The sequence below is a fragment of the Bactrocera latifrons genome, unplaced genomic scaffold (assembly GCF_001853355.1).
Source record: "Bactrocera latifrons isolate USDA-ARS-PBARC rearing strain unplaced genomic scaffold, ASM185335v1 scaffold_23, whole genome shotgun sequence".
Lineage (NCBI taxonomy): Eukaryota > Metazoa > Arthropoda > Insecta > Diptera > Tephritidae > Bactrocera > Bactrocera latifrons.
This window is the reverse complement of record NW_017535852.1, coordinates 1,453,817-1,481,198: the sequence shown is the minus strand read 5'-3', so window position 1 is coordinate 1,481,198 and position 27,382 is coordinate 1,453,817. Positions and strand designations below refer to the sequence as shown.

At 35.9% G+C, this 27,382-nt stretch overlaps 2 protein-coding genes across 7 annotated transcripts in view; one reads left to right on the top strand and one right to left on the bottom strand.

Annotated features, from left to right (window-relative positions):
• LOC108968798 (G protein alpha o subunit) overlaps nt 1–27,382 on the bottom strand; it is a 102,417-nt gene that overhangs the window by 14,818 nt on the left and 60,217 nt on the right. The gene's annotated exons all lie outside the window — the stretch shown is intronic.
• Nucleotides 187–26,833, top strand: LOC108968797 (probable cytochrome P450 49a1). 2 transcript variants are annotated; one of them, XM_018933051.1, is made up of 14 exons: nt 187–864; nt 10,269–10,442; nt 10,516–10,610; nt 10,682–10,847; nt 16,330–16,410; nt 16,573–16,689; nt 17,990–18,066; nt 18,208–18,403; nt 18,546–18,714; nt 20,040–20,209; nt 20,303–20,381; nt 23,916–24,018; nt 24,293–24,417; nt 26,283–26,833. In XM_018933051.1, exons 2-14 carry the CDS (start codon nt 10,273–10,275, stop codon nt 26,394–26,396), a joined length of 1,662 nt encoding a protein of 553 aa, XP_018788596.1. In that variant the 5' UTR covers nt 187–864; nt 10,269–10,272; the 3' UTR covers nt 26,397–26,833. The 2 variants fall into 2 exon arrangements, with proteins under 2 accessions (XP_018788596.1, XP_018788595.1); XM_018933050.1 differs by having other exon boundaries at nt 10,266–10,442.

Here is a 27,382-nt window from a genome sequence, read left to right as displayed (position 1 = left end):
ACAAATGGAACCGCGCTTGTGCGCCGCTGAGCTGAGCTTACGTTAGCCACTCTATAGGCCACGTATACTAGTGTTCAGCGTTGTTAATACGTTTTGCAGAGCACTGATTGTCAGCTTTGCTGAACTCCATATAAGATCGCGAGCGCAGCCAAGGCAAAGTTTAGTTTGGCGTGCGCGTTTCGTGAAGACAAGTGTTTCTGGTTTATTCGGTTGGAGCTCACTCAAGTGCTAACGTGCCACATGTTGTTGGCAGTGCAGCCGTGCAATTGGCGTTTGCTTCTACTTTGTTTGCTAATGTGAAATTATTTGACGCTGGCAACACTAAGACAAGCAAAAACGATTTTAATTTAAAAAATCCGATTTCGTGTGGCAAATTGCTAAAGTGTAATTTGTCAAAAATATTACCGCATGGCTTGTTACCATTGTTGTTGCAAATAGCTCGCGCACGTGTGTGTGTGGGTGTGTGTGTTTCTTGTGGCATTCCAAATCGCAATCAAAACTCACTTTGCAATCAGCGACGAATAAGGTCTTTGTACGTCTCTGTCGTTTGCCGTCGCCGGTGCACTCGAGTGTGAAAACATTTGCAACAGTTGCTGCTTGAAGTCTTAAAGTTGTTGCTGTTGTTGTAGTTACTATATTGTTTTGTGTTTGGTGTTTAAATGCAATTCTTTTGATATCAACTTTGTTGCACTTGAACGAATGCTATAAAAGCAACGAGGCACCTGACCACATACAACAAAGAAGAATAAGGAAAACAGGCAACAAAAACAACAACAAAACGACAACAAAATTATAAAAGAAAAAAACACAAAAGCAAATATATAAAAAAAAAACTGCAAACTACAAGTGTCACGCCAACAAAAGGTAAGGAACCGCTGCCAAATCTTTGTGTGCGCTCGACTTTTGAGTGCTCTACAAGGTTACCGTCTCCACAAATATGCATTAGACAGCTTGCCATGTCTGTCGCTAATGCCGCGTAAAGAATTTAAAGTTTTCTTAGGGGAAAAAATATTCAGCTGGAGAGCCTTGAGAAGTTGTCCGCGCAGTGTACAAGTGGCCATTTAGGTGCGTGTGCTGTGCAAGTTTAAGTGGAATTGACAGAAGCACCATTTAAGGATAAGATTTTGAATGGAAAACTTGACGTGAGCAGGCATTTAGTGTCGAAAGAATTATAAAGAAACTTGCGGTATCTTCTGAAATGGTTATGCTTGAAGTTTAAACGAAGTCGAATGAGTGAAATCGGCAGTTAACGAGGTCGAACGCAAAGGCTTAGAGTCAAGCCACAATTTTTTTTTAGTATGTATGAGGGCGAAACTATGACTCATTAAGGGGTTACATGGATTTCCTCGGTTAAAATTTTTTTATTGTTACAAACATACACTATTCACAAAGATGTTTTGAAATTTTTGGAAAAACATTTTTTTAAACTCGACCATTGCGACGTCATTTCCGGTGACCGCTCGGAAAAAAGATGCGACCGCGTTGGCAGTATAACTCCTTACATGATCATCTAAAGTGAAAAAATACGTGTTTTGGTTAAAACTTAGAACTTAGATGAAGAGAAAAAAAAACTGAAAATTGGATTTTTGGCAACATTATTAAAATTTCTGTGAAAATTTCGCGAACATTTTTTTCAAGTAGTTGTAATTGGAAGAAAAAATCCTACGTCGAAGTCTTTAAGAATTGTATCTCGAAGACTTGTGTAAAATTCCACAAAGATCGGTTGAGTAGTTCTCGAGAAATCTTGCCAACCGACTTCAAAACGCACTAGATCTCAAGGCTGTATCTCCGAAACTATTACTCGGATGAATTTGAAAATTGAGGACAATATTCTAGAGGTGTTGTAGAATTGTATAAGACAATAAAAAAAATCGATTTTTTTAAACCCGTAAACTCATGTAACGCCTTAAGTTGTGGACTAGGGTTTGTGTCTTAGGAAATTGAAAATTTTTTGTAAAATCTAGCAAAGAACGTTTCCAAACAGAAAATCGAAAAAATCAGAAAATTAAATACTTACTCATAGATTTAGCGCTTCGGTTCGAGCTTAATTTATAGAGCTTTCACTTAAAAACCAATGACCAAGAAGATAAAAGTTGTAATTTTAACCCCCATGCCTTAATAGGCATACCTAGCAAGAAATTTTTAAAATTTTATTATTAGTAGAAGTTTAAATATTTTTTAAGTTCATAAGGCATTTTTCGTCGAATAAACATTTTTTGAAATTGCTGTAGTGATTACTCGGAGACAAATCATGCGATCTTATAGTTTCCCATACAATGATCTACCCTTTTTTTATGCGATTATTTGATTTGGCAGGCAAAAAGCTACTAATATTTTGGATAAATTCCAATCTTTTTCTGAAAGCCGCCATTTTCTAATGTATTTTCGAGCATTGCCCTCTGTGCGGACAATATCTTCTAGAGCGAATTTTTTTTTGGAAGGTTTAAGCTAAGGAGAAGAATACACTGGAATACCTTTTTTTAGCGCCGTCGGAGTTTGCTTGTAACACGAAAATTATTAACTATTTTCTTCGCAAAATTTAGGGTATTCTTAAAGAGCAGGGTGGATAGAAAAATAGGGAGGATGAAACCCATCAGAAACGAAAGTTGAAATAAAAAACATTAAGGGAAAAGTTATTTACAGCCGATCTACAGTCGGGAAAACGAAAGGGGAGATGTTAATGAATTTGTAAGGATTAGTAATGGTTTACTATGAGTCCTATAGAAAAAAGTTATATTGCAATGTTGTAGAGAAAGAAAATACCAATAATTTTTTTATACAAAATTTTTTCACATAACATAAAAAAAAACCTTAATTTTCTATCAAAAAATCTCAAGTCAAAATACAAATATTTTTTAGAAAGTCATAAGACCTCTTGGCTTTGTAAAAAAAAATTAATTATTAATTAATTTTGTGGAAGCCTACTCTTTTGATGGTATAAGTAGAAAAGGCAAAAAAAATGCTCTCTTAGCCAGCCAATGGCGTTCTGACTTTTGATCATGGTTATATAAAAGGACGTTTTTCAACTCAAGAACTTTCAATATACTCGTATAAATATAATTTTGAGGAATGTTTCCGAGTTAACAGTTCTTGATCGTATCATAATCCAGATCCCAGCAGGTTTCCCAAACTCGCATTGTACGGTCCAGGGAGCATTATTACAGAGTTTACATATCATTGATGTCGTATGAAACGAGATTTTAAGAAGGAACAATCCTCTAATGTGTAATGGCCTGAATGCAACACTGCTATAATTCCTTAATTATCGCTCAGTCGAAAATCTTTTAACTATTTTTATTTTGATTACAAAACGCAGACGTTTTTGTTGTAATATAAAAATATTGCTGGGATAAGATAATTCTTGATCGAATATACATACATAAGTACATACGTCCAGTTTCTCTCAAGGTACATATGTAGACCAGGTTGTCCTGTGAGTTTTTACATAGTACAGTCGGCTATAAAATAACATTTAGCTCGAATTTGAAGAGAAAATAACTGCTGAATGAGTGAAAATATTGAAAGAATCAATTATAGTCTTAAAGAAGAGCTTCTTTAAGTAAAGTTAATTTATTTGGTTATATTTTGCTACCATTATATTAGAGAATGTTGCTTGGCAATTGGAGCTGCTTACAAGCAATAAGTGGCCATCAAATGATAAACAGATTTTGTCTCGTTTCAGTGCAACTTGTTTACATTTTATTGAATCTCTAGCAATCATTAAAAGTTTATCATAACAACAACAGCTACGTGCACGCCTAGACAGATAAAGTCATGTGAAAAAGTATAGGGACACTAGCTTGAAAATAGGTAAAAAATAAAATCTGATTCATTTTAAGAAAATTATCAAAAATGTAACATGCAATTGCTTGCTGGGATGTCAGTGAAGTAAAGAACCGTTATTAAAGAAAAAATATCTGGCGTCGTTTCGCAGCTGTTGATCATTTTGTGAACTAAGATCGTTTTTGAGTGTGCGAAATAATAGGGACAGGAATATTAAATTGGTGTTAGTTTTGAAATATTATGATTCTTAAAATTTTTTAAGCAATAAAGACATTGTATATGAGATTTTATATTATATAATCATAAATTGAGAAATTTAACATATAATTTAATTTAGTAATTTAAAACGGGCAGAGGACAACACTGCAGCGCTGAGCTGTATAAGCAAATAAAACACCCCCACAATCAGGGATTTTCATACCTCAAAATAGCCGAAACGTTGATTTACTCCAAGAGAATGGTAGAGAATGCAATAAAATATAAGCCTCAGAAAGAAACACGTGGACGAAAATCAAAAATATCTCCAACTCTTGAAAGGAATATAATGCGATTTTTAAAAAAGAACACCTTTGCATCCTCTAGTGAACTTAAAAATTTATTTTCTTTGGACGTCGACACTTCTACCATTCGTAAATATCTAATTAATAAAAATTCAAAAGCAAAGAGACCCAGAAAAGTACCTTTTCTGTCCAAACCAAATATGATTAAAAGGTTACATTTTGCTAATGAGCCAGTGGCCAGTGGAGAAATGGCGCAATATCCTGTGGTCAGATGAGACGAAATGCAATATTTTTCACCCTGACTGCGGTACTCCACATGTGCGCAGGCCAGTGAACACAGCTTTTAACCCGTAATATACAGTTAAAACTGTAAAACATGGAGGCGGATCAATTATGGTGTGGGGATGCTTCTCTTACCAAAGAGTTGGTCCAATATATCGAATTGAGGACACAATGACAGCGGTGACTTATTGCAATATATTAAATGAGGTTATGCTGCCTTATGCTGAGGAAAACATGCCCCTTCGATGAGTGTTCCAGCAAAACAACGACCCAAAACACACATCGAAGTTAGCAAAAAAATAGTTCTCGGATAACAATATAAACGTGTTAAGCTGGCCTGCTCAATCACCGGACTTATCCCATCGAGAACTTGTGGCAACAAGTGAAAGTAGCTTTGAAGGGTAAAAAAGCAACAAACAAAGCTGCACTTTGGCTACTGATACAGGAAGCGTGGAAAGCTATTCCCCGGGCCACGTGCCAAAAATTAATTGACTCATTACCTCGCCGATGTCAGGCTGTCATTCAAAATAAAGGATTTGCAACGAAGTAGTGAAGAATCAAATTCTAAATCTCAAAAGAATTTTGTAAAAAAAAATGAATTGAGCATTTGTTTTTTAACTGCAATGGTCCCTATTTTTTTCACAACATAATTTGGGTAAAGCTATTGAAATAATGAATTTTTTCTTCTTTGAATTGAATTCGAGTTATTTTCTCTAATATTCTTATGGTAAAAACATAAACCTATTTAAAAATAAAAACACGATTTCACACTTAATGAAAATATTCTTTTTCTTTGCATTTTTACGAAATACCGCCATGTGTCCCTATTATTTTTCACATGACTGTATATACACATTAACGTACAGTTAACGGTGAGTATGCAGTTTCAACTTGTTGCTCTTCATACTAATATTGCCAAAGAGTCATCACAGCCATCAATATTGACACAATAAGCTCTAGGTCAATATCACTTGGCTAGATGATTAGATAAACAACAGAGATCACAACAATAACAACAAGTGTTAAATATGGAATTTTGTGAAGTATGTAGTTCATTATAACAAAGAAACAAAAAAAAAAAAAAAAACAAATAAAGAGAGATAAGAATAAAGTTATGAATGAAAAATTAGGCTGAGCAGATAAATCAGTTTGTTTGGTAGTGATTTGCAAATCAAAAGTACGAGAATGCAGACGAAATATGTTAAATGTGCCAAGTATTTTATCTAATTCAGTTTCCAGACGGGGTGTGTGCTGTCGATGAGCATCAGCTAATGATAAAACTGGTCACAAAAGGGAAACACGCGACTAGGCGTTGTTTGATAATGTTTGGAGTGCTTTGTTAGTAAAACATTTTTGTGCCAAACTCCTTTTTTTTGTTCAACATAGTTTTCTTCAAGGAGGATAAACTGATTACAGTGACCCTCCAACTTTTCGATATCATTTTTGTAGTATGAGATAACATTTGCTCCAAACAAGGTCTCAGTTTCAGCGATTAGCTCTTCATTCGACAATAATTTATTTCCAGCGAGCATTCATTTGAGGTCTGAACACTGGAAATAGTCTATGGGGCCAGATCTTCAGAATACGGTAGATCCGGAAGCAATTCGAAGCTCAATGCATGTATCTTTTGCTTTTGTCTTGGTGTAACCGCAATTTCTTTTTCTTTAAATGTTGCCGTTTTCCTCAATTTTATCCTTCACTTCCTCCGACTATGTAGTAGTCGCTGTTGATGATCATTCCTTTGTCAAGGTAGGCAGTAAAAATTATTCCATGCGCATTCCAAAACACAAACGTCGTTACCTTACCAAACCGACTTTTGCGTTTTTCAAAGTTTTGTAGCGGATTCATCGTGTGCAGTTTACCCGGTTGGCTGTCGATTGGACTTTTAAATAATGAATCCATGTCTTATAAATAAACCAGTTACATATTGACGCAAAAACTCGGCTTTATTACGCTTGAATATCTCCAAACACTGCTTTTTTGGTCAAAAGTGAGCTCACAATATTCGGAATGACATGATGTACACGTTCAGTTGATATCTTTAGAGCGCCTGCTATCTCAAACAACTTCACTTTACGGTCTTTCAAAATTATTTTTTGCACTTTTTTCCAATCCTTGATGGTTGCTTTTCCTGTGGCAGTATCCGGAAACTCGTCATCAAGCCAAGATTTTGTTTCAATTATATTTTTACTTTTCAAAAATTAATATTTTATCAACAGGTTAAATCCCTTTTTATCAATTTTTTCCATAACAAAAGTTGATTGAAACAAAATGATATAAACCACACTCTGCTGATCAACAGCTGTTAAATTTATACAAGTGCCTTTTGAAGCGCAAAGCTCATATGGATTTAATTTTAGTAGCGCCATCTATGTGCCAGACCGGAGACGTTTCAACTGACTTACTGCATATATATAAATATGTATGTAATTGTGAATAACTAACTTCTCATAGCAACAACAAGCGTGCGACGCATACCAGTCAAGGTGGAAGAAAATAAATACAACTTAATGGCCTATTCTCGCATAAAGTTAGTTTCATTAAGTGTCAACAGCAACAACAAATAATAACGTAACAATTTTTTAAGTGTTGTTGTGTTACTGGCACAGCTTGGCATATAAAATTACATTTTAATATTTAATAGCAACTTCTAACACACCTACACATATTTTCGCCTGAGCACGTCGAATGTAAATTTATGCTGTCAACAAATGTTGCACTAATGATGGCTTAGACTAATGTTGTCAACTGCGTATTTACTTAGTGCAACAATGTTTTCAAGATACATTGTTAATATATAGTGTTAATATAAATTTTTATACCCTGAAGTTAGAGAATATCGAACTTAATGCACACTCCCTATGGTGCCGACTTTTTATATACTAAACAGGTTATATAAGTTAGCCGCGAAATTTTTAATACCCAAAAGGCATCGGCAGAGACTCTATAGATGGCAGATTCAAGAGCCGCTGATGGAGTTGTTCCTAAAGCTCTCTTTCCACTGGCTTCCAGGTAGGTGGATTTCTGTATTTCTGTACTATATAATCTCCGCAGAAATTGTTTTCATCGAATATATTTATATGCCAAACAGCTGCCGTACAAACTGAACGATCGGAATCGAGTTTGTGGAAGGAAACTTTTGCATTTGTGAATGGCATGATAGTTTCGTTGCCACTGAAGTTAATTTTAATTTTCTTGTTTTTCTTGTATTTAGCTTGCGAATTTTTAATCAGTTGTTTGAAAAGTGTTTAAAAATAAATATTATTGTATGCATGTAAATATTTATAATTGCACTCATCTGCTGTTAGCTCTATGAATACACGAATTGGCTGACATTAACGCATAAATTTTTGCACGACAGAAGTTTTTGTGTGTTGAACTTTTAAGGAAATTGCATATCGGAAATATGCACTAAGTAAATTTTAGTTTTAATTTTTAGTTACAAATTTTTAGTGACAACCTCAAACAGTGGCTATTAAAAATTACCAAATTTTTTTCTTTGCCGGTTTGCATATTTGACAGTGGTTAAAACAATATTGAGTCAGGCAGTCACAATACTGCCTGAGAAGTCCTTTTAGTACGAAATTTTGTCTTTCCAAAACTGTATAGCGCAACCTGATCAAACTAATAAATATAAAGTAAACAAGTAAGATAGGGCTAAGTTCGAGTATAACCGCACATTTATAACTCTTGCAACTTGAAGGAATCAAAGCCAGATGCAAAACGTCAACCAGAAGATCGGAATACAAGCAATTATATATGTATATACATATAATATATACACTAATCGACATATTCACATATTCGACAAAAGGTTTGTTAGAAAAACAGAACTCTGGCACTTGGGGTAGTATCAATACTACACACCATGAATATGTCACATACTAACAAAATGTTCCCTAAGATTCATTAAGGTATCTCACATACCATTACTAATCATACAAAGTAAAGTCACCCGGTTGTTATATGTCTGTTATATGGCAACTGGGTCAAGTTTCGCCCAAATTTTACCCATTTTGGGCACAAAGATTATCAGTAAAACACGCTATTTCATTTCCTTTGAGATAACTCTGATGTTGGCCGATATATGCGGTATAAAATCACCGGGAAGTTCCACGTTATGCTAGCTATATTAAGGGTTAAGGGTTTCATGAGCAGGCCCCAAGATGTATATGTAATTTGACCTAATAGTGGGCTGTGCCACCTCTCTCGTCCATTTTTTTACACCGGCTCGTATAAAGTCTTCTCATGCCACCTTGGTCATATATTTAATGTCTTTGGCGTGTTTAGTTATTGATTTATCTCGAGCTAGTAGTTTTTAATAGTACCGTTATATGGGTAGTGGACGGGTTTATCATCCGATTTCATCCGTTTTCACACTATCGGTAATAGTTCTTATAAGAATTGTCCTAAACGCATTTGGCTATTGCAGCTTTGGTGATCTAGGACATATTTCTCTCAAACGTACTAGAGGGTGGGGGCACGAGCACTTTTTCAACACTTTCAGTACATAGGTGCTCTTGCTACTGCAATCCTCTATGCCAAATTACAATTCTATATCTTATTTTGGTGCTTAGTTATGGCACTTTATGGTTTTCCCTTAATGGCGTTTTGTGGGCGTAGCAGTGGTTGCGATTACGTCCATCTACGTACTCTGCTTTACTTTATTGACAAGGAAAATGTGAAACTTGAATGAAATGCAAGCCAAAAAATCTAAAAAAAAAGAGTCAATATCTGTTGTCTGATTGTCTCATATCGAAAACTGTCTAAGCTAGACGAAAGACCTGATGAATGTACGAATTAATTGAATACCATTAACAAGTGTTTTTATATGAGTATTGACTAAATTGATTGTTATCATAACTAATTTGAAAACGGGATCTTGCATCCCAGACACAAAACGAGCTCAGATTTGGTATTTCAAGTACATTTCAAGCAACCCATTAAAAAATATTTAGGAATTTTTTATGCTGGTAAATCTTCTAAAAAACTGTCCGGGAAATTTGACGCAGGCAATGCATTCTTTGCTCACAAAGATCTGAGTGTAAACAGAATCTTATGTGACTCAGGTTATGTTTCGAAGAAATTTGGATTATAATTAGAAAAGAAATACGTTTAAAAGGAGGAGAATACTATTAATATTTGTACACATATTGCATGGATATTACATAGAGCTTATACAAAATTTTTGGTTGTCTATTTTTTGCGTACCTATATCACTTTCTCATTCAACCGATGTCTGATAAAAGTGTACTTAATTTTCGTACGATTTCAAATAGCGTTTTACCGCCCCTTTCATTGTTCATGTTTTTCAGAAAAATTTTCGCAAAATTATCACAACTTTGAAGGAAAAGCTGTTAAAAAACATCAGCGCCTTTAATTTCCTGGGCTTGCCAGTGGCAGAACTGATACATTCGTTAGTGTATTCTAGCGAAATCTAAAAGTAATCTAGCGCATATGTAATTCCTAGCAAAGCTTTTATCTTGAAAAAGTGGGTTTCACTTAAAAGTAGTTTCCAAAAATGGCAATGAAATTTAACAAATATAGTAAAACAGTTTATGGCTTCCAAGAATCAAACTTGGCTTCTAAAAGGTACAGAGAAACAGTAAAGAAACGAGAATTTCTTTGCTTAATTTTTCATTGAAACACATGAAAATATATGTGATATTTGTAATGAAATCCCTTGCTGTAATTTTTCAGCAGAAATATGTCACAACTACATAAAACAACAACTGCGCTGGTGAAACGCGCCTCTTTTTCGGCTGCTGCCACGGCAATGCCAAACGCTGTAACCTTGCCCGAGGCGCTAACACATGAGCCACCAAGAATAAATACACCAAAAGCACCAACCGTAGCAGCAACCAAAGCAAAGGAGAGGTGAGTAAAGCGTGCAGAAAAAAAATCAACAAATATTCATCATTTTGTTTATTTATTTTTCTTTATATGGCAGCGCTCCGGTGTCGCATGTACGCCCCTATACAGCCGTACCGGGTCCCTGGGGTATGCCAGTGCTGGGCAATTCATGGCGCTTTGCGCCGTTAGTTGGTGCGTTTGAGTGCAAATACATATTTCATATTAAATATATATGTATTTATGTGTTCTTTGATTTACTGCAGGCCAATATCGCATACAGGATTTGGATAAGGTCATGAAGGAGTTACACATCAACTACGGCAAAATAGTTAAGGTTGGCGGGTTAATAGGACATCCGGATTTATTGTTTATCTTTGATGGCGATGAAATTCGAAATATTTTCAAGAAGGAGGAAACCATGCCACACAGGTAATTTAAATAAACATTTTTGATAATGCCAATACAAGCTGCATTTGATTCCTCCAATTTTGGATAGTAGCGAAACAAACAGATAACTGGTATAAATAGAGTAAGCTGACATAAACAAAGCGAGATAACATAGCAATAAATTATACCACCTTAATTGTGTAGTTTCAAATCTATTTTCTATTATTCTAATTGCTAATAGTAGATAGTTGGTTAGATGGCTGATAACTCAGTATGGCGGCGGGTTCACGCTTGGACTATTGTGTTCAGCCCTTTGTGAAGCCAGACGAAAAACTCCTGTTTGGATATTAGCTGTCGACAAAGCACAAATCTGCTAGCTCTTTTATTTCTTTTATAGTATTGCTATTTGACCTAATTATCTGAGAGTATGAGATCCGAGGTGATATTGCCTTGATGAAGTATTGAGGCGATTTTACCTTATCTTCATCAAAACAGCTGGCATCCGGTAAGATATTTAATCTTACTGCCTTAATTTCGGCTGGAAAATATCCAGTTAGAAGCCTACAACCATCGAAAGAAGGACCTTGTTGAGAGCGAAGAATTCACTAGACCTCTTGCGATTAATTTTGGGTTACATGAACATTGCACTGGTTAACTGCACTCTAGCTGATAGTTAACCAACATTTGCTGAGCTGATTTGGAACCCAGCAGTGAACCAGAAGAAACCAACGGAGCTCCTACCCGTTCTCATTCCGAAGTTATTGAGACTGAAGTACCTGTCCTAGCAAGCTTATCAATCATCTGATCTAGATTATTTGTTATTTTGAAAAAGCGTAGGGACCTTGCAGCAAATCCGGGTCCATTCCGGTTACATTGACCCGATTGTCGTGGAAACGGACTGAGAAGGAGTCGGTGAAGATGTTTATGGCTCCACTGTGAATGAGGACAACATTTGTCGAAGCTATCGCTGTAGAACCGTCATTTAGTTTAAACAAATCGGAGTGTTCAGTATATAAGTAGCAATCTTAAAAAGTATGGCTATACATTAAAAAAGTTTAAGGGTCATGCAAAGTTATGTTTCTAATCATAAAATGGTAAATTTTTAATACGAAATAGATACGTTAGATCCGGCTCCCTCTGTTGTCTGAGAGGGCTAGCGACTACAACGTTAATTGTTGTGTTTAGTTTGAAAACTCTCGAATTTTATTTTATAGGAAAATGATTTAGTGGTACGAGCTAGAGAGAGGCAAGTTAAAATCACACGAGGCTTCGAAGTTGGATTTTCTACAAACAGCGGAAAAATTTTCTGTAGGTTTTTAGTTTCCACGGTAAAGAGGTATCATAAGTTTTTTATGACTGCCAAAATGATTTTGTTGCTTTGCAACGGCAAACGGTTTCCATTAAGAGTCTCTATAGGTGATAGGTTAGAATAGGTCGTTTTTAACAAGATTTGTGAGTTGATACTTAGATCTGTCAGCAGATCACCATAAATGTTGAAACAAAAAAAATTCAAAAAAGTGCTGTGTTTATCCATGTGGCGTTGAAACTACAATAAAAGAAACGTCCAAGCGCCTATTTGCGGTCAAAATTGTTAATCACTCTCTATTAATTTATTTGTATTCTTTACATTTGAATATTTTGAAGACGTGAGAGCATAATATAAAACGTAAAGTATTAAAAAAGAAATCGAAAGTGCGAAATCCTAAGATCCATCGCCACACTTTGATCATAAAAAGCAACAATATAAAGCTACTCGCTAACCGAAGTTCATCACACAAAGAGGTGCTAAATATTTATGTACACTTCAGACACAATTTCTTGAAAATGAATGTTATCTTACATTTGTATACATGTAAACAAAAACTATCGGCTGGTGATGTTGAACATTGCTTGCGGCATGTGAAAAATAATAAAAATGCTTACATACGAGGGCTGCTTGAGAGAACTATGATTTGATGATAAAATATTTATTTTTGAAGGAAAAAAATACAGCTGAAGCAAAAATTTGGCTTGATGATGAGTTTCCAGACACTGACCTAGAAAAATCAACCATCAAAGATTGGTATGCTAAGTTAAGACGTGGTGAAATAATCACCGAAGCCAGTGAACGCAGTGGACACCCAAAAGAGGTTGTCACCGACGAAAAACTAAAAAAGGTCTACAAAATAATTTTCGATGACCGAAAAGTGAAGTTGACCGAGATAGCGGACACACTAAAGACTTATGTACACTCAACTGAACGTGTACATCATATCATTCACGAATATTTGGGTATGAGAAAACTCTGCGCAAAGTGGGTGCCGCGCGAGCTCAGTTTTCACTAAAAGCAACGAGGAGTTTATGATTCGGAGCAGTATCTGGAGATACTCAAGTGTAATAAACCCGAGATTTTATGACGATATGTGACAATATTTCATCCATTGTTTCACTGAGAAGTCCAATCGACATTCAACCGTGTGCACATGAGGTGATCGTCGAAACTGAGAGTAATTTTGAGGCAAAGTACTATTTATACTACAAAAATGACATCGAAATGTTGGAATAAAAAAAAAAAAAACGAATTTTGCCAAAAAACTTTGTTTCCAAGATGCTAATTATACTATATGTTGGAATATATATGAGTTGGTGTACCTATTCCATTTTTGTGCTCGCCTTATCACCGCCCAAATCCTTGCTTTTGATTTGATTTGCTTTGCTCTGAGACTATTTTAGCGACAAAAACTCCGCTTGGATATTTTAGAGCTTAACAAATAAGGCACTTGATATTATCTTAAACATTTTGTATCAGTAAGTAAAGCCGAGATTTGACTTCAATATTGTGTTATACCAAATATTATAAAAGGGCTCTATACAAATTTGTAATGTTGCTTTACAAAAAATAATTTTTATCGATTTCATATTTGTTCAGCGTATATTTAATAATAAAAGTAAATAATAAACTCAACCAATACAATTGTTTGGCTTTCAAACACAATGAGGTCACGTTCAAAGTCGATATTGTTGCTCTATTAAAACCAATTGACAAGTGAACCTAAGGCCATAATCAACAAAAATAAATGAAATGAATAAAAGCAAATGTTAAAAAAAAATCAATTGCTCGCTCGCTTTAATAGCCAGAAGCTGCAGTCTGTGCAGAGACTAGGCCTAGACGAACGATCGACGTGCGAAAGTACACGCATGAGATATGTATGCGCGAATGCACATTTCAAGTGACGTTTGCGCATGCGCGACGCACTATTTATTACGCCGCTATATATTAATGAATAAACTACAAATAAAAATAAATAATATCATGTACATATATTGTATAATATATTGTAGTTATGTATCTATGCCGGTATAAAGCTAAACAAAAAACGTAACTCCTTCGCCTCAAGATTTACGATTCTAATGGAGTTACTTGCAGCCAGCGGTGCACAATTGTGTCTGTTGAAAGAAATTCACACGCAAGTCATTATAAAAATATGTATACATATGTATGTAGTGGGTATATATGCTTTTCACGCACGCATATTTTTTATGAATTGTGTCACTGCATATGGGAACCATAAGTTGGCTTGTCGGCTCACCGGAACTATGCATGTAGCAACTATATACTTACATATACCTATATAGTATACTATATATCTTTTCCCGTATTTTATTACTACAAAAATTGTGGTTTCTGTTGTTTTATTTATGTAACTATTTTGATTATTTATGCTCGCTCCAGCACGCATGCCTTGAGGCACACGATAAACCTACATACATGCCCACTTATATACATATCTAGTTACAACTATATGCCCTCTTATATACTTTTTTACTACAATGTGGCAGTTCATTCAGCTTTGAGATGAGCCGTCGTCACTGTTACCATCTTCGGGTAGGTTGATTTAGTGATGAAATTTGCTGCGTCATTGAGGGAAGCGCTCGTCTAAATCTTTTTTTTTTTGTTTTGGTAATTTTATAATGCTCGCACTCATAAGAGGCCGTAATGCTCAAGCGAAAGTTATTTAACTTTTCTATAACATTGCATTGAAGATGTTATGACGAGAGAGAGATTCGAAAATATACGGCCATCTAAACTGTCTGGGGGAGTTTTCAACTTTGGAATTCTTGGAAGTTCTCTATTTGCGCTGCTTTTCTTGTTAGTTAATAAAAGATTACCCTAAGTCTAGGTTAATTATGAAGTCCTTGACAGAGTTTCCATTCGATTTGGCTTTACTCATTCATGAGGCCGTTGAAATCTGTTAAAAGTAAAATGTTTAGGCTTTCCTGCTAATTTTCTTTAAATGCTCTAATCGCAATTAAAAGCAATTACTGCAATACTTTCATAGATTTGTCTCTCAATTGTCTGAAGTCTTTGACATAGTTTCTCGGACTCGTCTTTACTACTTCATAAAACATTTGAAATCGTTGAAAAATAAGTTGCGTACACGTTCCTGATAATTCTTTTTGAATACTCTATTCAATTTATACAAAATTGAAAGTAACCCTGTAAGATCTTGATAGGTTTATCTCGTTAGCATCCCTAGTTGTCTGACATAAAAAAATTACACTATTTATTGAATGGTTAGGGCATACTTATTTGGCAGTAGGAAGAGTTTCAGCGATACAAATGTCCAACAATGGTCAACTTGAATGGAGAAATCATCCACTCACAAGTTTATCGTAAAGTTTAACATTTTTGATGTTATACAAACCTAGAACGTTTTGACATACGGCATCATTTGTGTTGTTTACAGTAACTTAAAATGTTCATCTCGGCCACAAAATTGAATGAAGTTAAGAAAATTTCTGAGCGATCACACAATTTGTCAATCGTTTAAAAAAAGGCTCGTGTGGATTGGTCGAGAAAACATGTCTACAACACCGAGAAAGATGATGAATCGTCGATGTTTACATACGAGCCCGAAAGTAAAAAAGCAGTCGCCTGTATGGATGTTTTCAGATGAGCCGAATCCAACCAAAGTTGTTCGTGCACGTAGCCTGTTTTTTTTTTGGAAAAAACTGAAATGCCACTGGAACATTCAGAGCAACAAATTTTGTTTGGCAATTACCTTTGAAGAAATATAGAAAATCGACTGCAGAAAACGGAAACAACTGCATTTTTGAGCACTGAAAACATCGATTTGATGAGTCATTCGCCATATAGTCCTGACTTGGCACCGAATGTCTTCTTTTTATGCCCGTACGTAAAAAATAACCGAAGAGGTCAACCTTTTTCGACACCTGAGGCGGTTCATGCGTTCAGGACGCATGCTTTGGAGGTACCTCAATCAGTAGGGCAAAAGTGCTTTGAAAATTGGTTCAAAAGCACTCGATATTTAGTAGAGAATATTTTGAAAAAAAAAAAAAAAAATTAGTGATTTTCGATTATTAATATTTGTTTTTGTTCTCTAATGCCGATATATAAACGGCAACCCTCGTACTATATAGATATTTTTTTACACATCAAAGCTCTGCTCATCACTACCGATTTTTCTTTACAAACATGCAATTAAATGTTGTAAATTAATTTGTGGTTGTTTATCTCTTGCAGACCCTCAATGCCATCACTCAAACATTATAAGGGAAAATTGCGAAGCGATTTCTTCGGCGACATCGCCGGTCTCATTGGTGTGTAAGTATTGCAAGGCAAAGCAAGAAAAGAAAGGCGATTACTTTTCCACACACACACACACATACATATATATACATATATATATATATATATGCAGACACTTGCGCATGCAGCGAAGTGTAATGTCAATGTAATGAATTTATGCTTGATTACTCACTTTAGACATGGCAAAAACTGGGCGCTGTTCCGTCAAGAGGTACAACAAATACTACTACAACCGCAAACGGCTAAACAGTATGTGCCGCCATTAAATGAAATTGCCAGTGAATTTATGCAAAGGTGAGGTCTTATGGATAAATGAATGTTTAGTTTAAGTTTTGTTATTTGTATGCAGTGGTCGCCAGATTATTAGAACAGATTGTAAGAAATGCATGAAATTATATTTTTTTTTGTAACGACGCGAATATAAAAAGGCTTATTTATAACGGGTGATCGGAGTAGAGGTAGTTTGTTTCAATAGAAAATACAGATTGTGCAAGAACTGAAGCCGCTCGATCTTTCCAAGTGACATCGCTTCACTCCATGGTTTCTTGAAAAGTTCCAAGAGGATCCGAAGTTTTCGAGCCAAATTTTGTTCAGCAATGAGGCTAGTTTGTGGCTCAATAAATATGTAAACAAGCAAAATTTCCGCATTCGGGACGAAGAGCATCCTGAAGAGATTTAAGAGCTGCCATTTTATCCAGAAAAAACAATCGTGTGGCGTGGTTTGTGGGTCAGTAGAATCATAGACCCTTATCTCTCCAAAAATGATACTCGTGAAAATGTAACCGTCAATGGCGACCGTTATTGCGCCATGACAACCGACCTGTTGATGCCTGAAACTGAAGCTACAGCTCGGCGATTTTTGGTTTCAACAAGACGGCAGTACTTCCTACGTATCGTACCAATCAATGGATTTATAGAGAGAACACCTCGGTGAGCAGAAAATTTCTCGTTTTGGACCGGTCGATTGGCCACGAAGAACGTGTCATATCACACCGTTAGACGTTTTCCTATGGGTATATGTAAAGTCTAAGGTCTAAGCGGACAATCCAGTTTCGATTCAGACCTAAGGATGTGTCATTCGTCAGTTAAAAGTCGAAATGGTCGAACGAGTCATCGAAAATTGTACTCAACGGATGGAGTGTCTGAGACGTAGCCGCGACCAACATTTGAAAGAGATAATTCTCAGAAAATAAATGCCAAAGACTATTATTTCGAATTATAATAGGCATTCCCTATTAAGTTTAAAGTTTCTGTTTAAAGTTTAAAAGTAGGGGACCCCGAAATAGATCACCCTTTGCAAGCAAACAGTTGGATTTTGTAAATTCGAGTCAAATAAATAGTATGTGCTGAAAATAAAGCACAGTTACGGAAATAAATGCTAGAATCGACAAAAATTATTAGCATTCCTAATCATATATCCACCACTGTATATATAATATAATACTATGTGCATGGAATTATATTATGTAGCAGAATTTTTCAAATTTTAGTTAAATGAGGCGTCAAAAAAGAGACAAGAAAATATGAAGTAAACTTGTATGTAATATAATACCGTTACTTGCTAATCTTTTTGCGTGTAAATTATAAATTACAGAGTACATGAAATGCGCAATGAAAACCATGAGCTGCCAGCGAATTTTCTGCACGAATTACACAAATGGGCGTTGGAATGTGAGTAAAATAAATTGTAATAAATGTAAAATGTCTGGCAGGACGCTAATGTTATATATATATATATATGTATATGTATGCATATGGAGCCCAAGCTTTAACTGAAAATAATATGTTGTACGTATTGCTCTCGCTTGACAGCTGTGGGACGCGTGGCATTGGACACACGCCTTGGCTGCTTGTCGCCAGATGGCAGTGAGGAGTCACAACAAATCATAAACGCCATAAACACTTTCTTCTGGGCCGTGCCGGAACTGGAGCTGCGTATGCCACTGTGGCGCTTCTATCCGACCAAGGCGTATCGCAGTTTCGTCAAGGCGTTGGATCAGTTTACCGAGTAAGTTGATGGTCAATGTGATGTTTGTTGCTATTACTGTTCTTGATATATTTTTATAATGATTAATTGTTACTATAGTACCATAGATCAGTATAAATGCAATAACGTTTAATTGTTTGGCGTATTTCCTTTCATTCCATAGAATTTGCATGCGAAACATAAGTCGCACAATGGATCGCGAAGATGCTGCGCTGGCGTTGCAGAATTCTGCCGGCGCTGATTCGATTGTAGGGCGCATTGTGCGCAAAACGGGCAACCGCAAATTGGCAGCTGTGTTGGCGTTGGATTTATTCTTGGTTGGCGTGGATACGGTGAGCTTTTATAAATTTAATGAACAGTGAATGTTTTTTGTTTTTAATGAGGAGTAAGGAAGATTAATTATAGAAATATAAGCCGATATGCAGATATTTATAAAAAAATATACATGTATGTATATACATACAAGGCGCGTTCCAAAGTAAACAGGACTTAAAAAAAAAAACAGAACAAATGGGTTTTCCAGCAAAATTCTGCTTCAATAAAGCTTTTTCCACGGTCGAAAAGCATGTTGAACGAGTGTTTTAGTTCGTTGGCCGGTTTGGCCGCCAGTATGCCGCTGCTAGCCTTTTGAATTGCCTCTACGTCTGCATAACGCTTTCCTTTCATGGGTAAATGCATTTTTCCCAAAAGGAAGAAGACACACGCTGCCCTATCAGGTGAATACGGGGAGTGGTTAATGGTTAAAATATGATTTTTGGTCAAATAATCGGTCATAATGATGTCCTTCGAATGTTAGGTTCTGAGCAATTTTCGATCGTCAGTCAATTTGTGTGGAACAAACCGTGGACGCACCTTTCGTAAGCTTAAATGCTCGGTCAAAATGCGATAAATCAATGGTTTGGAGATGCTCAATTCCATTTCCATGAATTTCAATGATCATTTCGGCTGATTTTTGATGAATTTTCGGTGATCACGGTTTTTGATTGGCCCACATGTTGATCGTCATTTATGTCCTCACGAACACTTTGAAAACGTTGAAACCATTCGTGCACTCTGCCACGGCATAGGCAATCATCGCCATAAACTTGTTTCATCAATTGAAATGTTTTGGTAAAAGTTTTACCAATTTTAAAACAAAATTTAAATAAATAAAATTAAAAAAACAAATATTTATTAGTCCTTCGACTCATAATAATTTCTTGTACAATTTTTGCATTTAAGATAATTTTAAGCAGCAAAATATTCTGACTGCCTCTGATTTTTTTTATTAAAATATCTTAAATTCTGATAATATAACGATGTTAATGGTTTAATTATAAAAATAATAATTAGTTGTAGAATTATTAAATATTTTTTTTTAGTTATTTTTTGGTACTTTAAAAATTTTTAAAATTTAATCAAAATTTCCTAAAATAATGTACTAATATTTTCAATATTTTTCAGGCATTCTTTTAATTTAATAATAATTACTATGGATTTTCCGCATTTTCATTGAGTTCACTTTTTTTCTGCATTTTTAATAAATTATTGCAATTTTATTTTATGATAATTAATTTTTTTTTGTCTCGTGCATTTCATTATATTTATTTTCTTGCCAATTAATTGAATTTTATGTGTCTCATTCATAATTTTTACATGTATTAATTGGCCATTGCAGACCTCTGTTGCCGTTTCGTCGACCATTTATCAATTAGCCAAAAATCCCGATAAGCAGCAGAAGCTTTACGAAGAATTGCGAAGTGTATTCCCAACGCGTGTAGCAGAAATCGATCAAAGCGCTTTGGAGCAAATACCTTACTTGAGAGCCTGCATAAAAGAGACTTTGAGGTGCACTAACAACAACTGAATGCATATATGAAATTATTATATTTAATGCCAAAATGAATTATATTTAATTGTTGTTGTGCTTGTTATTTGCAGAATGTATCCAGTTGTCATTGCGAATGGCAGAAGTTTGCAAACAGACGCTGTAATTGCTGGCTATCACATACCCAAAGGCGTAAGTATATAAATATTAAATTTGTATACGGGTGAACCAAAAGAAACTTATGTATACCGAATATATGGGTTAAACTGAACATAAATCGGCATTCTAAAGATATTAACTAAACGTGGATATCATATCATTCACGAATATTTGATAAAATACATGAATTAGACTAGGAGTTGCTATCGCATTCACTGAATTCTGCAGATCTGGTTCCCAGCGACTATTTCCGTTCTCAGATCTCAAAAGAATATTCGCTGGGAGGAATTTTTCGTTGAATGAAGAGGTGATCGCCGAAACGGAGGCCTATTTGGAACCAATAAAAGTTGGAGGGTCGCTATGATTCGTGTGTCACCCTTGCAGGGAACTTATCGAACTTTGCCAAAAAAATGTGTTTCACTATGGTAGGCCGGGGACTTTTCAGTTGACCTGTTATACACGGGCCATAACTTCTATATAATTTTTTTTTGTGGCTCGCCCTAATATGTATGTATGTATACTATACATAGTATATATCAAGATGTTTATATGTAGGTGTCAGTTATATGAATACGCGCACGTTATAAGCAGAAAATATTCGGAGGATATCATATGTAGACTTATTAAAAGGCAGACTAATGGATGATTTGCAATAATCTCCATTTATGCCGCATAATTTAGTCTTGATGCTTAAGAGAAAATTCAATCAGTCGACAATATAAGTACATAGTTTTTGTGTCAGTTTCGCCATTCCCCGAGTTCATTCGACTGGTTTGAAACTTAGCTATGAGTATCACTAAATTTCTTATGATGAAGTTTACAATTCCTGTTGCCGTTGTTGTTGCAGTGAAATAAAGCAGTCCCTTAATATTTTATTAAGATAGCTAAAAAGTTAGTACAGCACTTGATCTTAAAATTTAGGCTATTTTCCGTAATAAGGAAGTATTTTGGGAACTGTTATGGTAACTGTTATATTAACGTCATTAAGATTCTTGAATTTAACGACGCTGGTAAATTACCATCTGCTGCAACTGTATTACTATTTCAGGAACTATTTGTACCGATTCGAATTATTAATGTTTTATTTAGCACGGACACGCACCTTTTATCAGATTTCCTCGAGCAGTGGTCAACCTTTTTCCTTAAAATATAGGGAAGCGCCTAAATATGTTGGCATCATTCGAAAAAAATGTAAATGATAAAAGAAGACAGAAGCTGGAAGCTTTCGCTGAACATAAAACTTATGTTTCCATACCTTTAAGGCAGAGTTTACAATCATCACATATAGTATTCAAGCTGTTGAGCTGTTGTTAATCCTAAATTAACCGCGATAGTTAATTCGTGGCGACTATCACGAGTGGTCTATTTTTGAATTTGTAAAGATCAAGGGTCCTTCATACAAAAGCTTGGAGCCAGTGGAAGCAATGCAGTGCTGGGATCTATGGCTATTGTTAGATTAGAAACGGTCAATAGACCGATCATAGACCGTATAAATCAAATCGTAATTATTTATATTCAAATGCTGCCGACTTTTACTGAAACAACTATTCGGAGACGAGAAAAAGCTACCCATTTCTTGCTTAAAATATTTCAACAATAAACAGTCTTGGTTAAACTAACGTTGGTTTCTACGTGTTCCTCTATCAAGATTGTATGAAATGGTTTTTATTCAATCGAGGTAACATGACATATCATATTTAGTATCTCCCCTATTCGGCTATATTGTCATTTCCTTCCTTCTTTGAATGAAGTATAACCAAATAACATTTACAACCTTGGCGTAGAAATTTTTTCGTATTTTACTGAAATTAAATTGGAACACTGCTCCGTGGAACCTACGCTTAGCGGCACCTAAGAGATATGTGAGTGGTGAGGCGGAGGCCCTAACGAAGAGGCGCAGTGAGTTTTTTCATGTAAAGATCAAAGCTCATGGAGATAGTTGGAGGGAGAGTTTTCGGGAGCTCTCAATCAACTCTTGTTTCGCCCTGCCAGACTACAATAGCGTGCTTGTAGAAGTGGCCATAAGGCTGGCAGCAGATGTTCTCCTCCAAAGTATAACTTCGTCTAGCAGTGAAATAAAGTTACTTCCATATAAAATGTCTGGGTGCCTGGCTACTGTGGAATTGTAAAGCCTTGTAACATATATACAATTTTAAACAGATTCTTCCTCAAAAATAATACAATTGCTAAGTATTTGGAATAGTAGAAAAGAACTGCAACCAAATACGCAGTGAAATAGATTATAACTGGCTCAGTAATCAATCATTGAGTATGTATTATACCACGTGTATCCCAAAAGCCGAGTTTTTCGTCTTTCCACGCCTGAGAACCGGTTCATCATATGCAGTCCACTAGAATGACTGTCGATTGGACTCCAGTTTGAAATGATGGAATTATGTTTCTATTGTCACACACCGACGCAAAAGTTCGGTTTTAGTCGTTAGTCGTTGTATTTGTTGGATTCATAATCCTTGCAAGGCTTCCATTTTGCACAGAGCTTTCGATTCTTAGAGCATCATTGTCCTCGGTGCTCATTTTGCCTGTTTCCAGCTTAGCAAATATCTTTTCAACAGTCCGCCAAAAAGCAATGACTTATGAACACATGAAATACTTTTATGATCCATTTAGTTTTAAACTAACACAAGTTGCTTCACAAAAATGCTATATCTCATTAACTAATAGTTATAATCCAACTAATAGAAATCRTATAGATGGTAGTAGCAGTATTATCTATGTATCAGCCTCTAGTATTTAATAAACAGAGCTTTGGGATCTTTCCTAACTAAACCTCAGGTTTCGTAGATAAGATTTATATTGATGACTCTCAGGCAACCCTGAGCACTTTCCTGAACAGTGTTCGTCATTTTCCTTTATTTACAGGCATTTCGTCTTCGAACTCTGCAGCAAGAACTTTTACTCTTTAAAGCTCAATCTGAACGCTTTTTAAAATTTCAAGGTAGCACTTTTTGTGGTTATTCATAGAAACTTCAAAGGACCGAATGAGGTTCCAAACACCAAACAATGTCTGTTTACCGCAACACAACGATAGAATTACAACCGGTCAAGGACAACATTAACCAAAACTATTTAAGGAATACTTTATGTCGCTACAAAAACAACAAAATCTTTGTAGGCAAAAATATGCGAAAAATTTAAGTTTTTTAAGTAAAATTTTAGTTATTCTTTACATATCGTTCTGCTTTAAAAATAATTCGTTACTTCCATACCAAAAAACTATTTTTTTGTGAGATCACAATCCATAATCTGATTAAACATAAAGTTTGCAAAAATATACCGTTAAATTGCCACACCCAGGTTGCAAACACACACACAACAATCGAAAACCTGGTGTCAACGAGCTCCCTTCTGAATGTCTAAATTTTAATAATCATAATTGCATAGCACCTACTAACCAAACGCTGGGCGACAAGTGCCCATAAACACATAAATCAAATATCACTTTAACGGTATTTTCTTTCCTTCTATTTATTTACCCACTCCCACCGTGTACTTGTGTATGTACAAATGTTTATTGGTGTTGTTTTTTTTTTCCTTTGTTTTTTTCAGACACATGTCATATTCCCGCATCTGGTGGTGTCCAATGATCCCGCGTATTTTCCAGAACCGAAGCGTTTTCTGCCCGAACGTTGGCTGAAGCGAGGCGAAACGAGTGAGTAGCCATGCCGAGCATTCATTGCATATGCCAATGCCAATTGACACAGAAAAGGAAAACAAAATACACACACACTCACACACGCTAGCCCCACTCAACCGCAGAGAGCGTAAAACAAAACAAAATAAATTCTTAAAAAAAAAAATATAAACAAATTAAATGTCGGTGCAAATTTCGCGCACGAAAGGCCCTCAGCCAGTGTACGCGCGTGTGTGTGTGAACGCGTGTATTGCAATTTAGTCAAGCCTTACATTTTCATTACAATCCGTAGGTGCCGAATGCCCACATGCCGGACGCAAAATTCATCCCTTTGTCAGTTTACCGTTTGGCTATGGCCGACGCATGTGTGTGGGACGTCGGTTTGCCGAAATTGAATTGAATATGCTGTTGGCGAAGGTGAGTATCGCGCACAATGTGCAAACGAATGAATACGTGAATGCACAAACATGAAAGAGGGGTTTCAGTAAGGTCATATCAAAGCTGGAGGCAAACAGAAAGAACTCTTTGAGAGCTCATTTCATAAATATGTATGTAAGCATTGGAAAGTTACTTGGAGGCCTTTGGTATGACATAGTATGGGTATGAATAAGAACTGGTTTCCTAGCTAAATCAACAGATCCGCGCTTTGGGAAAAAAAAACAAGGAATTTAGATAAAATGGAACCCATTTGCGAAGCGGATCCCGAGAAAATCGTGCAACATTAAAATCAACGTAAGACCAAGTCGAAGCATTATATGATTCGTAAATTTATGGAAGTTTAAAAAATGATTTCCGAAACCCCGAAACGTAAGACCAAAGTGGTAAAAAATGATTTCTAACAAATCGAAAATCATTCCACTTCATAGCAGGATACTGGTCTGAAAGAGTAAATCGTACATACATATGGTCGTAAATTTATGGAAGTTTAAAAAATGATTCCGATTTCTAACAAATCGAAAGTCATTCCACTTCATAGCAGGATACTGGTCTGAAAGAGTAAATCGTACGAATTCATAAGAAAAACAAATAATTTGCAAAAGAAAAGAAAAACGAGCCACTGAATTCCTCGAGGCAAATCGACACAAAAAGACGAGTCACTGGTATACTATAGATCTATTCGAAAATAAGTGAATTAACCTCAAGTGCAAATAAACCTTTACGAAAAGGATTGAAGAGTGAATTTGCAACATATGGATCGCTGATTGTTCAGTTGTACGACAACCTCATATTATTAGCTGAAAATCGAATTTTGGAATCCGAGTTTTGAATTCCTTTGGACCTCGGAAACCATGTATCGTCAAAACCATGGCACATATTTTGGGACATCACCGACATTTTGATGCGACATTAGAAGCTGTGAAGCTCATGCCACTCCATTTAGAGTTCGGGTGCATATTGAGTCTCTGAGCGTTGCTGGTGATCCGTTAAACTTTCATAGACAACGGCGAAATTCTCCAACGAACTGGGAACCCATGTACGGATAAGTATTAATATGCAGTCTCAGCAGGTTTTGATGACAAGGTTGGATACAGTACAAAGTGCTGATACAATAATTTCCAGGTTCCGAACACCAGTTTTACCACTGAAGAATCAACTCAAATCATACACGGTCATACCTGACCAAAGGTGAGATAATAGAACCGTTAAGATCACTTCATTGCAGACTATGCATTCCAACGACAGTCGGCCAAGTCACTCAAGTACATAGACAGTTGGCACTATTAAACCGAAAAGTATGCGAATTCAAAACCGGTAAGGCACTAAATTGGTCGCAATCCCGAAAACTATTTAAGACATGCTTCAAGCAATAGAAACAGTAAAAATCGTCCTCAATGACTTTATGACACCGACCTTTTCAGTTCCCTTGACATTCGGGTCTAATTTTTGCGGAACGGACCCGACATTCTAACCGCTCAAGGACTGTTAACTCGCCACAATTTTTCGGAATTCCATTAAAAATATTTTTTGCCATTACAACAACAACACCGACGCTTCGCAAACGAAAGCCACCTTACTCATTTACTTTGCCCATGATAGTAGGCCCACAGACAATTTTATGATTTTGGAAATGCAACGCCAGGGTAGAACTCTACAGAAAATAATGCACGCAAAAACAATAATAAAAAGTCGTTGTTCATCACTTTGCAATGCTGCGTTGTGAAATGGTTTGCACTTATCTAAGCATATCTAGTATATGCACTTAAGCCACTTGGCCATTTTAAGGCAAACGCTCGCATCACACATGTGTCATCTCATTTTGTTTATGCTTGTTTTCGTTGCAGATATTTCGAAAATACAAAGTGGAATATAATTCCGGCGAATTAGTGTACAAAGTGAATTCAACCTACATTCCAGAGTCGCCACTTAATTTCAAATTGACGCTAAGGGCTGAGTAACGCACGAGCTGTTTTATGGGAGCGGTGGTGCCAGTGTGCAGAGGGTCAGGCAGGCAGGCAGCAGATTCAACAGCGTTGGTGTAGAATTTGCCAAAATCACCAGCGGCGTTGCAGTGCAGCGTAATGTGCGCGTGGGAGCGTATGAGTTTGCATATTCAAATATTTGCACTGTTAGTTTGTTGCTGTTGTTGTTGCTGCTGTTATTATTTACGTTCAATATTATACTTTAGTCTCGCCAATATGGTTGTAATACGTGCTGCTCGTACAATATTTGCTCAGCACAAATGCAAATTATGCCAATGCTTTGTATAAATTATGAACCTTATGGTCGTATCATATTTAGTTATAGCTATATACATATGTATATACACATCTAGTATATTATATCAAACATTTGTGGTACATATAGTCTAATTTGTTTACATATCTATATTTAACGGAAATCTCACATAAAAATAATAATTATATAATATAACAATTTTGATAAAGCTCACAAGATATAAATATTAAAAAGCTTTAAAAATGTTTGTCAATAGATGGCGCTATATGCTAAACCTTTGGGTTGGTTTTAATGTTATAAAAAAGTTGATATATAAACTTAAGCCAAGACGTTCAGAGGCTCGCTGCATAATGATAGCTTTAATAACAACTCCAACGACGGCTCTTGAACTGGTACTAAGCCTGCCACTTATAGACCTCTGCGTCGAAAACTACGCAGCAAAATTGGCAGGACGTCTACTGGCTACAGTAGAATTTACATATAGAAGCTTCGGGCATAGCCTGGTGGGTAATGAAGGCTTGTCAAAAACCGACATGATTCAACTTTCTTTCTGAAATAGTGGACGAGATTGCCAAGAATGATGTAAGGCTAACCCCTGAAAACGTGAACAACATGGAAAACCTATGTATGTATTGTATAAATGAAGATTTGATGGATGGCATGGTAAAGAAAACCAAAACCCGATGGAACTAGCTATCTGGTTGCA